The 15065-nt window shown below is 34.0% G+C and overlaps 2 protein-coding genes across 4 annotated transcripts in view; both read left to right on the top strand.

The window, feature by feature from the left end:
* LOC131164081 (uncharacterized) overlaps nucleotides 1-5502 on the top strand; it is a 30948-nt gene extending 25446 nt beyond the window's left edge. For 2 of the 3 annotated variants that reach the window (XM_058121039.1, XM_058121037.1), the window contains 8 exons: nucleotides 1484-1701; nucleotides 1783-2034; nucleotides 2144-2220; nucleotides 2321-2559; nucleotides 2632-2681; nucleotides 4299-4355; nucleotides 4701-4759; nucleotides 4838-5502. In XM_058121039.1, coding sequence (XP_057977022.1) covers nucleotides 1484-1701; nucleotides 1783-2034; nucleotides 2144-2220; nucleotides 2321-2559; nucleotides 2632-2681; nucleotides 4299-4355; nucleotides 4701-4759; nucleotides 4838-4886 — 1001 coding nt within the window. In that variant the 3' untranslated portion in view covers nucleotides 4887-5502. Of the gene's footprint in view, nucleotides 1-1483; nucleotides 1702-1782; nucleotides 2035-2143; nucleotides 2221-2320; nucleotides 2560-2631; nucleotides 2682-4298; nucleotides 4360-4700; nucleotides 4760-4837 lie in introns of all 3 variants that reach the window. The other variant, XM_058121038.1, reaches the window with a different exon arrangement.
* Nucleotides 5503-8090: 2588 nt separating this feature from the next.
* Nucleotides 8091-10571, top strand: LOC131164550 (uncharacterized). The gene is made up of 3 exons (XM_058121824.1): nucleotides 8091-8337; nucleotides 8519-8634; nucleotides 9721-10571. The coding sequence occupies exons 1-3, from the start codon at nucleotides 8230-8232 to the stop codon at nucleotides 10217-10219; spliced, it is 723 nt and encodes a 240-aa protein (XP_057977807.1). The 5' UTR covers nucleotides 8091-8229; the 3' UTR covers nucleotides 10220-10571.
* Nucleotides 10572-15065: the final 4494 nt, after the last annotated feature.

Below are 15065 nucleotides of genomic sequence, written 5' to 3'. Positions count from 1 at the left end.
ACAATTTGATGTTCCTTGGTACCAGAGCTAAAATAGTATATAAAGCTCTTTAGGGGAGGGATGAATGTGAACATTCATTAATCTTCTAAAACTCACTAGCTTTTGTAAACATGTTTAGCCTACCTGTCTCCTCACTAAACATGCATTGCTTACGGAGGCGTTGTTAATGAATTATGTTGCTTCAATGTTTACTGCTTGTTTGCCATTTGCTTTCATGAATTGCTTATTGCTTTTGCTTTACATTAAACTGCTGTGAATATGTTCTTGTGGTAAATTGTAGTAATCTTTGGCTGACTAGTTAAGTAAGAGTGCTTTAGTTAGTGTTGCATGACCCTTCGCAAGGTGTGAAATATTCAGCTCATGACATTTTGGAATTCCTCTTATGTTTTGATGCATGGAGCGCAGGGCATCCATGTTCATACACAGACAAGACATACATGCAGGCATGTCTTGAAAAAAAGTTTTTAGTATAGTTGCATGTATGTGTGTAAATATATACATATATTTATTTATGATGTATGTATATGTATATGTAAACGTCTTTGTATGCATGCATGTATGTATGTATGTATATGTATGTATGTATGTATGATGTATGTATGGGCATGTAATGGATATATGAATGTATTTGAGTGCATTATGTTTGTTTGCTTGTTTGGATGCAAGGTGTCTTGAATTTTCAAAATTAATGCCTTCTCACTATGACCAAAGGGTATTTAAAATTTTTCTTTTTGGTTAACTCGGCTAGGCTAGGCTTGGGTAAGCACTATAAACCCATTACATGGCATTAGGCTGGTGGGTCCCTCCTCATGAGCTAGGAGTGGCAAAGGAATAGAAAGACTAGATTGACCTTTGTTGTTTGTTGTTGTTTTTTGTTTTTGGACAACAATCCAAACATGGAATAAGATAATTATAGCTGACAGTGTAGTCCAATACCCTTAAGTTCAGTTCAGTTCCATAAACCTTAGCCCCGAAAAAAAACACATCCATAACAGTAAAATCTTGGTGTTGGAACATTTCTGCAGAAATATAAGGAGTTCATTTCTTTTTCAAGAAAAAAATATGTAATGTTGCTTATTTATTCTATTTCTTATTCTTCATCTTTGGCACCCATATGCTCATGCAGTGGATGTAGTGGGCAAATTAGAATTTTTAGACGTGTAAAGTACAAAGTCACCCCTGACTAAAATATGAGAGAAAACTGATGTGCATTTTAGCTAATTTGTAAATTCAATTTAGTTACTTGAAAATCCAGCTCAATTGGAGCTCTGGTTTACACTTTCAAATCTTGTATTTGAGTATGGGGAATCTTTGCCACCAATTTATATTTTAAAATAACGTGTAATACCATAGGAAGGTCGGCATTTGTTGCTTTCATGGTGTCTATATTAGATATAGCTTCTCTAAAAATTTGAGCGTGCTCCTGCGGTTTTTACATAACTTGCTTTAATGGTGCATAACTAAGTTGAAAATTTCTCATCAGAGAGTTCAAGCTACAAAACAAAAGTGGATGTCCCTAGTGAGCAAGGATATTCTTGTGAACGGGTAGTAAATTCATGTGCAAATACAAAGGGTAAGCTGTACAGTGTTAGATATTTTATCATTAAGAGTTTGAACCATCACAATATCCAACTATCAATCCAGAAAGGGATTTGGGCTACTCAAGTCATGAATGAACCAATTCTGGAAGAAGCCTTTAATGTAAGATCCTCCACAGTGCAATGTTATTTACTGCTTTCTCAATCTTGATGCTTTATGGATAAGCATACGCTTGTCTTGCAGAATTCTGGTAAAGTAATTCTCATATTTAGTGTCAACATGAGTGGTTTCTTCCAAGGGTATGCACAAATGATGTCTTCTGTTGGGTGGAGGAGGGACAATGTCTGGAGTCAAGGAAGTGGGGGAAATAATCCTTGGGGGCGAAGTTTTAAGGTGAAATGGCTGCAGTTATATGACTTGCCTTTCCAAAAGACACTCCATCTCAGGAATCCATTGAATGACTTCAAACCTGTGAAGATTAGTAGAGATTGTCAGGTATCCTTGCTACCTCCCTCCCCTCCCCCCAATATTTTCATTAATCCTTTTCCTGCATTTGCGTCTGAAAGATGGTTTGAATTTTTCTTTGTTTATGCATTTTCCTTAGGAGTTGTCTCAAGAAATCGGAGAGGCTCTATGTGATCTCCTTGATGGAAAGCATAATGTTGAAAGTGAGCTTAAAAGGTACAGCTTCTTCAAAAGCTGAAATGCAATGGGATGTGTTGATGATATAATCATAAATCTTATTTATTTTCATGACTTTATGCAAGAATGATTTTTCCAGGGAAGAGTTCCCTCCAAAAAGGTCCTCCATAGAGCCTTCATGTTCTTTACAAGGTCAAGAGTATAATCTACCTCCAGTGCATGTGCCATGGTCTAGGACACCTGTGCTTTATCCTTCCTTGCTCTATCCATATCAAGTTGAAGCAAGTCAATTCCACTTATCAAACCAGAGATCAACTGGGGCTGTTCCTGAAAATTTTCCTGCCACTTCTGCTGTACTGCTGAAGCAGTCTCGCATTAGTAAGAACTTAACTGAAGTATAAGTGGAGCCAAATCCCTCTTCTTGGTTTGACCTCTGGGGTTTGTCTGCAGATAAAAGCCCTCTCTCTAGCAGCTTAACTGAGGATGATTTTCTTGAAATGGTAATTTAATCTTATTTGAGCTTCTACATTTTAATTAAATGCAATGCCTACAAGGCCAAATTCTATGTTATGTAGTTTTCACTTGCTGCAATGAGACCTAATCATCCATCTTTATGAGATGTATATTATTTTATGGCTGGTTCCTTGCATTATGCAAATTATTGCTGTCCATGTTTAAAATATATTGATTATCTTACATGCTGTACATAATTTATTAGTCACTGTTAGCCATAATACTATTTACACCATGTTTGGTTGTGGAATGGAATGAGGCGGGAATGGAATGGGATGAAAATTTGAATGGAGAGAGTGAAGAAAATCAAGTGATAAATTCAATTCCATTCCATTCCCATGTACCAAACATGCAATTAGTGGAGTTCTATAATCTTTGTGAAATAACTTGTTTTCACTCTACATCTAAATGATTAGAGTTCACTGAGTGAATGGAGTTCTAACTCTGCAACCTCTTTTTTTTTTTTTTATTTCTTTTGAATTATGTCAATTACTTTGTGATGAGAGAGCCAGCTTAACCTTATGTGCATCAATTCTTCCAATATATAATAAAATAAGAAAAGTGAATTGACTTAAAAAAATAGAAAAACCGAGTGTGGCCTCACCTGCAAAGTGATGGCTCTCCAGGAGCTTAATTTCTTAATGTAGCAGATTTTTATCCAATGTAACATTATGTAGCCAATTGAATCATTGATTATCTGCAAACTCATTGAATTGTTTTTGTCTCTTTAAAATGAGGCTTTCCTTGGGAAGTGGAGCTGGATATTTTTGAATCTATTGGCAGCATTTGAGGGATTTTAGCTTTACTTTTAATTCACTTATTTCATTTTTGATTGTTAATGGCATTGTAAAAAAGGAGTATGTTGTCTCTGAAGTGACTCTGTCATTATTGTCATAAAAAAAAAAAAGCTTCATATAAGCCAAGTGGTTAAAAAAAACTTCATATAAGCCAAGTAACTAAGTTCTTTATTTTTTGCCTTTTGTCTTGATTGAAATGATTTTCTTTAACAATTAGCTAGACAAGAATCTTACAGGTAACCATTGGTTTTGTGGATGGAAACTGATGGAAACTTATTGACGTTTGACGCATGAAAGAATATTTATGTCAAATGGCACTTAAATATATTTGAAAGACACACATCCACATGACATGGATATGGTAATGGGAAATGGGTCAGCCTGTCAAGATTTGACATGTCAAAACAACTTTATGTTACATGGGCACACAAAAATATGTGAAGTAGACATATCAAACCTGTGTCACATGGATGTCGTTATGGGGTATGTGTTCAAAGTAGCATTTTGTTGGATATGTATTCATGGGCATGGCAAACAAAGAAAGAGACAGACAAATACATAAAACCTTATTGCATTCTGAATCAGTGGGAAATTATAATTCTTGCATGGTTTTCAATGTTTTGCTGCTGCATAAAGGTTGTAGCATATGAAAACTTGGTAGTATCCTTCTCGATTCTTATTTTGTAGTTTCCATGTCTAAATTCTTTTGACTGTGCAGTGAATGCCTCTTGTCCAGTCATCAGGCGCGGTATGTTTTTATTTATTTATTTTCTTACCCAGTAAATGACTTGCTGTTGATTTTTTCAGTCATATGAAGATTACGTGGAGGTCCATAGCAGAGGCCGCAAACAATTCTGCCGTGCTGTTAGTATAATTCTCTTTCTTTATTCCCATTTAGAGAAATGTGTTTGTAATTAAATACTTGCAAATATAATGATGACTGCAATACTTCTGTTCCCTACAATTAATTAAATTTGTGGTGCATGTAACCCTCTCAAAAAACTTCTTTGGACCTATGAAGGACTACGGAAAAAAAGGCATGTTTTGCATTTTGTGCTAGCCCCTGATTCCATCCATATGGTGTCTGGGGACCTATCAATGCACTAAAAGCCTGTTCTTTTTGCAGCAGTTATGCTTTTATGTTTGACCGTTTATTTTCATGTAATTGTGTCAAACTCAAGGCAAGTTATGTTAAAATGTTAAATACAGGCAGCTTCACCTTCATTAACGGCACATGAGTCATTGACAAGTAAAGAGCATGAAGATTCGTAAGTCCATAGTACTCAAGCTTGAAATGTAGTTGGCTTAAAACTTCAACTAGTTGAAAAAATAAACATGTTTTGCAGATACTCTCATCGCTCACGAAAGAGGACTCATCATTCATCGCAAAGATGACTATTTTCCAACAAAGTTGGCATTCTTTTCTTTGCTATCTAATTGATGCTAAGCCCGTAACTATGGTGGTGGGATTTCTCTAGTCTCCACAAGGCAATTAGTCAAAGAAGCTTCAAGTTGTATTGTTTTAATTGCTAGATTTGGGAACTCTTGTGTTGTAATGTTGTACACATTTTGTACCTTAACAATTGTGGTACAGTATGACTATTAGTTGATTTGTACATAAATTGAACTGGCTGCATTGCCCTGGTTCCAAATTTTTCAGTGTTTCTTTTCAATGGGGGGAGCGGGATGGTGCTTGTACACTGCAGTCGTGAGCCAGTTTTAGACCTTTCATTGCCTCGGCACAGCGTGGACATCCATTATCTGATACAGGCGGTACAAGGTTATCCTCTCAAATTCCTTTGATGAGAAGAGATTGAATGTGTTTTGCTCACCCTCCTGTTGCTGCTGCTGCCGCTGCTTTGTTGGAGGGGTGGGGTGGCTACATTCTCATTGTTAGGTCAATGAAAAGGGAGGGGGCCATATTGAACCTGTAAACAAAGGTGTAACTTTATTTATTTTAGGAGTTCGTCTTTATTCTACTTGGATCAATTGCATAATGTTTTTTTTCCCATGTTCATCCTCATTGAAATTGGGATTGTGACTTGACAATTAGATTTGTGTAGATTTAAATAGTGTTATATAAAATTATATTGAACTTTATTCGAGTTATACAAATTTAAATTCAAATTTAAATGAATGTTCTTAAAACACAACCTTACTGTATTGTGCAGTATAAAATTGTATTAAATTTTATTTAAATCCATACCTAAAGAGGTCCTACTAGTCTGTCATTGATATTCCTTATTTTAAGGTAGATAATCTTAAATCAATTTAAGTAGATACTAAAAATAGATAAAAACAAAAACACAAAAATTAATCATTTATAAAATGAATGAAAATATTTTAAGAAATAACTAATAATTAATTTATAGCTACTAATAACCTTTTTCTTGGGTGTTTGCATTTAGCATTTAAAATTTCATTGTTGAAGAAAGAAAAATAATTCAATTAAGTTATAAAAATAAAAAGATTGAAGAATTAATTAATTTTATGCATAAATTAAATAAAAATATATATTAGATTTGTGTCTCTTGTATCTAAGGGGCAGTAAGAAATCTTTTCTATTTTATATTTCCATTTTATGTTATTTCTATGAAAAAATTGATCGAGTAATAAAAATTTAGCTAATTGAATAATAAAACTATAGTAGCATGAAAAAATTTGCACATCTCCTAACTAAGTTATAACTACACATAAATAACAAATAAATATCTATAATTAAATCGTAATTAGTTCATAAATGCCTATATTTTAATTAGTGCTCTTCTTCTCTTGAACATATAAAATAAGACAAAGTCAGTAAAGTTTAGCTTGTCCCTTATAGCTTTTGAAAATGAGCCTCTAAAAAGAAATTTATGAAAGAAAGTTAATTGAAATTGCTGTAATTTTATTTTTGTCTCATACAAAGAAAAAGTTATGGGGAAAAAAATGCATTTTGAGTTTGGTAAATTTTTTTTTTTTAAATTCTTAAAAATGATTGTATATATTTTTAAGAAATATAATTAGCACATTGATAATTTTATAATGATTTAAGAAAATTAATAACATACATGAACTAGAATAATTTGCTAGAAAAAAAAATAAATAAAAGTTGAAAAGTTTAAAACCCTCGAATCCAACTCCTTCAAAAGTTCCTTATAAAAAGTTAAAAGTTGAAGAAAATCTCATTAGTGAAAGTTTCACATTCAAATTTTTTTGAGCTCATTTGAGCTACTACTATTTACCATACTTGAAAAGTCAAGAAGTTAGTGCAGATATATTATTTTCCCCCTTATTTGGTTTAGAAATCCATTATATTTGATGTTAGGAGCCATATTTTTCTCTTAAGAAAAAGCAAACAAATTCTACTAATTAGCATTTTTTTTTTCTTTGCTTGTAATCTCCTTACGTTTCTTGTGACTATGCTTTTTTTCATCATTAATTTGAAAATGAAAAAAATATGATATATCAAACCCAAAATCCTAGTTTGAGGAGAGTACTATTAGACTTATTTAAGTTCAAGTTCAACATATTTACACAAAAAAATAAGAAAATATTTAAAAATTCAATTTGGCCAAGGATCATGCTCCCTTAGCTCGGACTTAATCAATACCATTTGTACAAATAAGAATCCCCTTCGTGGCATGATTTCTTCTTCATATAGATAGAAATCTGGCCATACACTGATAAGGAATGTATTGGTTCTCGAGAAGAGAGGAGTCGTGGTAACCCCCCTGGACTGCCTAGATCCCACGAGTGAGGATAAAATAGGGAATCAAATGGGCTTTTTTGGTGATAGCAGGACTTGATTATAGCTCCTTTGGGATGTAAAATATTTCTGTTGAATTCACTCAACCCAATAGTACCCATAGTTGATCAAAATGAAGGTTTGCTATTTATATTTTTTTTTTACTTTCTATATTTGTTATCATACATTAAAGAAACAAAACAAAATGCATTTGTTTGTTGTAATAGTTTCTATTTATGTCATAAAAATAAAAATAAAAATATGTGGTTGTCAATTGTTATGATAGTGTGTTACTTTTTTTTTAGGTCAATTAGAAGTCCATATTAAATTTGGACTACATAATAAAAGGTAACTCATCTTGCATCACATATCTCATCCTACCTTTCTCAGGATTTGAACTTGAAACCTCAAATAAGGATGTGTCCAGTTTTAACCAGTAGGGTGTTTCTTTGGAGATTGTAGTTTGTTACTACAACACTTATGAAATATATTTTTTGGATGAAATTATTTTATACATCTATCTTATACATCAATCTTATAATTATTTAAATTCTTTTAAAAATAATAAGTCATTTAAAATAAATATTTCTTTTTGCTGTTGTCCTATACAACAAAATTATTCCTGGTGTACTATGAATTAATTTAAAAACAAAATAGCAAGAAAATAATTATAATTATCTTCATTTTTGTTCTAATATTATCTAATTTATATTTTTTATATTTTTATTATTTTAATTATGGAAAAAATAAATATATGTTTAGTTATACTATTATTTTTAAAAATTTATAAATATTAGCTAAATATGCTAATATTTCTTTTATTTTTTTAGATTTTTTTTTTAATTTTCCTATATTATTTTTCACAGTTCTATAAGATTCCAAAGAAGCTACGAACCCGTATTCCCAAACCGTTGCTGGTGCCGTACATAGTAAGGATATTTCCCTCCGCTTGTGCTTGGCGGGCGCTGGCATTTAACGGCGAAAGCTATAGCTGGGTGCGAGATCTCTGCAATGGAGAGCTGTCACAAGATCAGCCCCGAAGAGGTCATTGCGAAGCTGAAGGACGACGGCGACTTCGACAGGCTCCGCCTCCAAATTGTCCGAAAGCTCAAAGATAACGTATGCATCATGAATAATTTAGGGTTTTCTTCTTCAGTAGTTAAATATTCGTAGAAATTCCAGATATATGATCTCAATTATGATAGCAGTTTCTGTAGAAAAAATTGGTCTCCAAAACTGTTCTTGTAACAAATTTGAACTTCAGTTTCTATTTTTCTCTGAATGAGGCAATGTCGTGCAGGAAGACATGCGTAATACGATTGTTTCTATGGTAAAGCAATCGGAAGCTCTCAATCGGCCAGGTGCGGGAAGTATGAAGCCCAGACAACTTTCTGATGCCATTTATGGTGAGATTGGGTAAGCTTCTAAAGTCTCTACTCTCTAGGTATTTCAGTGGTCGACTGGTCGTTAATTGTAATTGGCTGCTCTTTCAGGTTTTTCTAATTTTAGGGCTCCTTATTTAATCCTTGTTTTTCGGTAAATTAGGGATTGTTTAGTCTTTTTATGTTGTGTTCTATTTTTTGTTATGGTAGAGTGCAAAATATAGGTGATGGCAATATGGATGTACGCTTTGCTAGTTTTTAATTTCTGTTGTTAATCTTACTTTTGCCCCCAGTGCTTTTATATCCATAATTCATTTTTATGGATTATTATGTGCATAATTTTTTAATGAAAAAATTGAAACGAATTTACCAATTACCATGTAAATTTAAAATAAAAGTAAAAATAAAAATGTCCCCTAAAATTTCTACAAATTTGAAAAAGAGATGAAATTCATTCGACATGTATTTTCAGATTTTGCATGCAACACGATGATTGTTGAAGTACTAAAGAGTGGGTATAAAAATATAATAATCATAATTAATTTTTATTTTTACTATAATATCTTTTAATTTGGATTTTGTTGCTTTTTCATTATTCTAAACACATCACTTGTTACTTAACCAGACAAAAATGAACACGCGTTCAATTGGGTTTTTAATTTGTTTTTTAACCTAGAAATTAACGAGATAGATTGCTAATTTTCACTTTTCAATTTCTAGTTCTAGTTTCTTCTTTTTGGTACTCTTTTCCATATCTTTTGACAATGATGCCAAATGGTCCCCTAGATTTTATTTGTTCCCATTTTTTACGATTCCATTTTCTGCCCAATCAAAAACTTGAGGTTTGTTGTGAATAAATTCCGTCTTGGGTGTCATATGGACACATCCAGGAACACAAATTAGAGTACAAGCAGATTAAATTGACATATTGGTGGCAATTTTGTTATTGAATTGGAAGGGGAGCTTAATTATTTTGAGTTTTCATTCTCAAGATCTGTTTCTAATTTGTCTTATGGCTGTGAAGGCCTTGATCTCATATGCTGTGTGGTTAACCTTGTTCTGTGATCAATGGTTGACTGTTTCACAACCAATTTCAGTAGTCTTGTGTTTCTTATTGTAGGGATGAAGTGATGGGCAAGATATCTGCTGGCTTGTGGGAAATAATCAGGTCAGCTGATGGCATGAAAAGCGAAATTACAGAAACAGTACAATCTGTCTACAATAAATTATTGAATCCAAAAGGGAAAGAAGAGGCATCTTCCTCTCCGCAATATCCAATGATAGTGCAGGAGGTTGACAGTAATGGCCCTGTTGCAGTTTCTACCACTGAAATTGACGAGTCATTGTCTGATAATGAACCAAAAGAACCACCAGGTTTTTCTCTTACTGAGCAAAATGAGAACCACCACGATGAGCAACACAAGGAGGAGCTGCACCTATCCTTGCATAATGAAGGAGGGCTCATCAATGAACAGAAGAAACAGCCTTGCCACTCAGAGGATGCATCGAAGCTTGGTGATGCTGATGCTGGTGGACCCCCTGGATTTTCTGCTGTGTTGGAGCAGCAGCCATGTGATGTTAATGATGAGGACCCTGATGTACCTCCAGGGTTTGGTTAACAAGTTATCAAGCAATTTGGTTAGGCATTATGAAACCATATTTTAGAAGTTTCGCCAAGGAGTAGTGCCACACCAGAACATTTCCTTGTTCATCATTGAAGCTCAATCTTAATTTTGGCAATATGCAAAGGATTCCAATGTCCACCCAAGAAGTCAGAATAGAGAGGTCAGATGCTTTAAGCGTGTGTTATTGAAGTCCCTAGTAACCGCTGGTCATTATTATTTAGTCAGAGCTTTTGTTATGATGAGATTGATAAGAGGCTATTGTGCAATGGGTACAATTTCTTCCTTTTCTTCATGTGATAAAACAGTCTAGTAAAATGCATTTTAAAGTATAAAGAACTTTACACCCCTTCTTTGTTTATGGTTAGGAGCTACCAAGTTGTACATGAGTTTATGTGAGATAATTTAGGCGCTACCAAGTTGTACTTGAGCTTATGTGAGATAATTTAGGCAGTTGTACAGCATTTTGGTTGTTTTTCATAAGGGATTTACTGATATTGATAGCATTAGCTTAATGCTCTCTTACTTGCCTTTGAACTCTTTACATTTAGGGTTAAGAACTCCAGTCAAAAAAAGTATGGAGTTACGAAGTTTGTCCAATCAGTTTTCTTTGTAAAATGCCCTTCTCGTTTCTCATCGGCTCTTCGAGATGGACTGCAACGATGTTAGTGAGATGTACTTCTTTACAACTTTCTGTTTTGGACAGGGATCCTTATTTATGCCTTCGAGTTGTTTAATATTGGTTCATCTGGGGAAGGACTGTTGTATCATTCTGCTATAGGAGTAGTTATTGTTGTATTGATCGGGTTTAGGAGGATTACTGTCTTCTGCTTTGTACCGTGATCTGATGCCACCCTGGTGACTGATGAATGAGCTAACGATAAAACTGACTTCAAGAGATTTATGCGCAGTATTTGTATGGTTATAGAAGGCTGTCGTAGTGTGCAATTTTATATTCTGCATGGCAGAAAATGATCCATAAAATGCTTGGGTTGCTTTGGTGACGATGATAGGATTTTTTGTTTTTGGTTTTTCCTGAATTTTGGATGTTTTATGATTTTTGAATTTTAAATAGTTCATCTTTTTTTCCAAATTTTCTATTTTATGACTTTTTTCTTGAAGTTTAAATTTATATTTATTTTTATGCATTTAAAAATATATTATTATTTTCTAAATTTTTAATTTTTTGGATTTTCTTTTTAATCATATAAGTTTTCTATTTTCCTGATTTTTTTTTTCTGTTTTCTATTTTATCTTTTATTGTCTATTTACATTTTATTTCTTTTTTATCATTTATTTTATTTTATTTTATTTTTTCCCATTGTTTCTCTCCTCACTTTGTGTGCACCCTATTATTGTTACAGAACTGTTCTCCCTCTCTTTTCAAGTTCCAAACCTCCCGAACGCATAATGATGTAGTCCGAGAACCGACTATTTGGATGGATCATTTCGGCCCAATTAGGAGGCCTATTTCAAAGAATAGGGTGAATGATTTATTGGGTCCACAACCCAAATGTGCTTAGTTATTTAGTTGTTTAGGTATATGTGTGTAGTTGCTTGTATTAGGATTATTTATGTTGGGAGCTTGTTGTAGTAATTGCGAATTCTAGGGGTACGTTTGTAATGGAATGTAGTTTTAGGAGTATGTGCGTAATTTCATATGTTTAGAGGCTTTCTTATAAATAGTGTGTGAAAGTCATGTTGTAGGTTGTTGATGAATTTGAATTGAAGTTGAAAGTGAGTTTTCTTCGAGTATCTCCTCTTTGTCAGAAAATGTGTAGTCCCAAGAGGGGGAGGGGTGAATTGGGTATTTAAAAATTTAAACTAATGCTTTAACAATTATAACCACAATTTAAGCACGTGATATAAATGAGTAAATGCAATCAATATTTACAACAAATATGAGCAAATAAAAAAGTGCTTAATTTAAAGAGATTAGAGAAGAGAGAATGAAACCCGTATTTTTACAAGGTTCAGCAATCCTTGCCTATATTCTTGCCTCAAGCAACTCACTTGAGCATTCCACTATGTGCTCCTTCAATAGGTGGAGAAACCTCTCTTTCAGTAGGCGGAGAAGCCTTTACAATCCATCATTCAATAGGTGGAGTTACCTCTTTCCTTCACTAGGCGGAGACGCCTCTCTCCTTCACTAGGCAGTCGCCTCTCTTCTTCAATAGGCGGAGATGCCTCTTTCCTTCAACATACGGAGATGCCTTTACAAAGTGGAATCAATAACAATAGATGTACAAATAATGCTCCAAACTTGAGCGGATAAGTACAATAAATATAGCAAGCTAATACACTCTCAAATGATTATGAATGAAGCTTAACGAGTATCTAGAAGGTGAGCACTTGAAAGATAAATAAAGAATTTGCAAAGTCCTTGAGAAAGATTTTCAACCAAGATAAAAAACTTGGATTTTTAAGATGGATGTATATATCTCTTTTCTCTTCTTCCAAAAACAAGTTAAAGTCCTTGTATTTATAGGCAAGATGGTCTACTAGCCGTTTTATGGTCGTTGAGTTCTAAAAATAATTAATCCTTATGAAAACTAGCCATTTTCTAGCCGTTGCGGCTTTCTGCCATAGGGTTCGGTTGACCGAATTGGGGACTCAATTGCCCAAATTTTTGGAGATTTCAGCCGTGATTTTCCTAAAACACCCCTCAATATTTAGGGCATAACTTTTGTTAGAGAACTCCAAAAGGGGAGATCTTGGTATCTATAGAAAGTTAAGAAAATATCCAACAATTTTCGTGTTGAAGATTTTTGAAGATGCGAAGTTATTGATAGAGAAAATTGCATATCAATGCGGTGGTAGAAAAGAAAGAGGGGATTTGGAGAATCTTGATTTGGGGTTTTTCATTCCAGAAATGATTTTAACACTTTGAAATAATTTTTGCACATTTATAAAATGATTTTTAATAAAATATAGAGTGCTTAGGATCCAACTAAGGTCACCTATGAGCTTATTCACATAATCAATGATAGTGTTCTCACATAGGTCCTATTTGCAAAATACATGAAATAAATTCTTTTAATTCTTCAAGATTGGACTTCATGAGCTCTGTAATCATAACCATAGTCTTCAAGCTTGGTCTTTATAAGCTCCATGTTCATAGCCAAATAACATCGTCTTACATGGTTCATGACTTCCAATTTGCATACGTTATTGTGCTTAATACCTTAATTCTTGTAAACACACTTAGTATTACAATTAGATGTCTTGGTTTGTCATTATCAAAATGGGATGAAACCTAGAAAAGCTAACACTCTCTCCTCCCTTCCCCTTCCTTCTTCTCTTCTAATTTCTCCATGGTTGTTGAACCTTGATGCTGCCCCTGCGTCATTTGGTATCAGAGCCCAACAACGATCTTCATTCTTTCATTTTCGACCACCCATTCTCCCTCACTCTTCTCCTTTTCTCTTCATCTTCTCCATTCTCTTGTTATTTCTTCTCTGTTTTCGATCCCTTGTTCTCTTAAATCTCTAATTTCTAAATTTTGTTGTTGTCTCCTCTACTTTAACAGTATGTGTAGAAACTCGAAGAATTATAGAAATTAAGTAAATAAAAGAAAGGAGAGAAAATGATTTTTCGCAAGGGACTCAGTAAGGTCTCGTTGACAAACGAAGGGCCCTCGTCGACGAGCATCCTTCTTAGGCTCGTCGACGTGGACTAGTGTCTCATTGACGAGAACTTACAGAAAGGGGTTTAGTAGAGCCTGAATTTTATCGACGAGGGTTATGAGTTCGTCGACGAACTCCCTTCATGGACTCGTCAACGAATCCGCACCTTATAAATATGCTGAACTTTGGGTTTCAGCGAGAATTTGTCCATTGCTCTTCTTAACTTTCTTCAGCTTCCTAAAAAAATACCTAAATACATAGAATGAGAAGGGAACCCCCAATATTAATGTGAATACATAGATAAATCCATAGAAAAACTACATATGTTGGTACTTATGTATGAATGTATTGATCTACCCAGTATACGTATATCCTATCCTTCAAATGTATCAATCAGGATTCTTCTGATAAAGTAGCACATGTAATTACAAAACAGCAATGCCATTCAAAAATTTGTACTCCTTGCTCTCAGAATGAAGGGTCAATCTAACCAACAATCACATTCCTTCGTAGACAACATATTGGCTTATGAATCAAAACAACATGGAATGCAAAATCAAAAGAAATAAATTTATAATGCAAATTTGACAAAGTGGAAGTTTAATAAAACCAATAAATAAAATGAGAGTTATGAGCACACGGAGAAAAACCTACAATGGACAACCAATCACGGACTCCTGCAAACATGACCACTACAACAAATATTAGTGCACATGTGAAACATAACAAGATCTAAACCAACAACTGCAGATATATGTAATAAAGAACAAATTATCTAAAAAAATTGTAGCTGCCCAACCACTTCCAAAAGGCTTTTTTTTGAGTATAGAAGCTCATTATCATACTGAAATTTCAATTAAGAAAAAAACAGGGGGAGTAGAGAAGCATAAGCTGTAAAGGAAGGAACATACAGAGTGTTTGTGGGAATGACCCCCACAGCTCCCTCTTTCAAAAGTTCAACAACTGGATCCAGTTTCCAACTGTCTGCTCCTGATTGGTCAGCTTCAATGTAAAGCAAGCCATCCTCCTAATATTATTACCTCAACCACAGTAAGCAAAGTGAACCATCGTGACACCTAACATGGCAGCTAAATAAATAATCTAGTATGAAAACCTTTGCATTTGTTTGGTATCATTTATGAATTTTTTTACCCTCTCCACTGTCTCCACTGCCTCCCTCACTGGCCCCTGCGCACCACTGCCGCTGCCGCCATTAA

Source organism: Malania oleifera, chromosome 9 (assembly GCF_029873635.1).
Source record: "Malania oleifera isolate guangnan ecotype guangnan chromosome 9, ASM2987363v1, whole genome shotgun sequence".
NCBI classification, from domain to species: domain Eukaryota; kingdom Viridiplantae; phylum Streptophyta; class Magnoliopsida; order Santalales; family Ximeniaceae; genus Malania; species Malania oleifera.
Note: the sequence above shows the minus strand (reverse complement) of the source record. Positions and strands in the feature narration are given on the sequence as shown.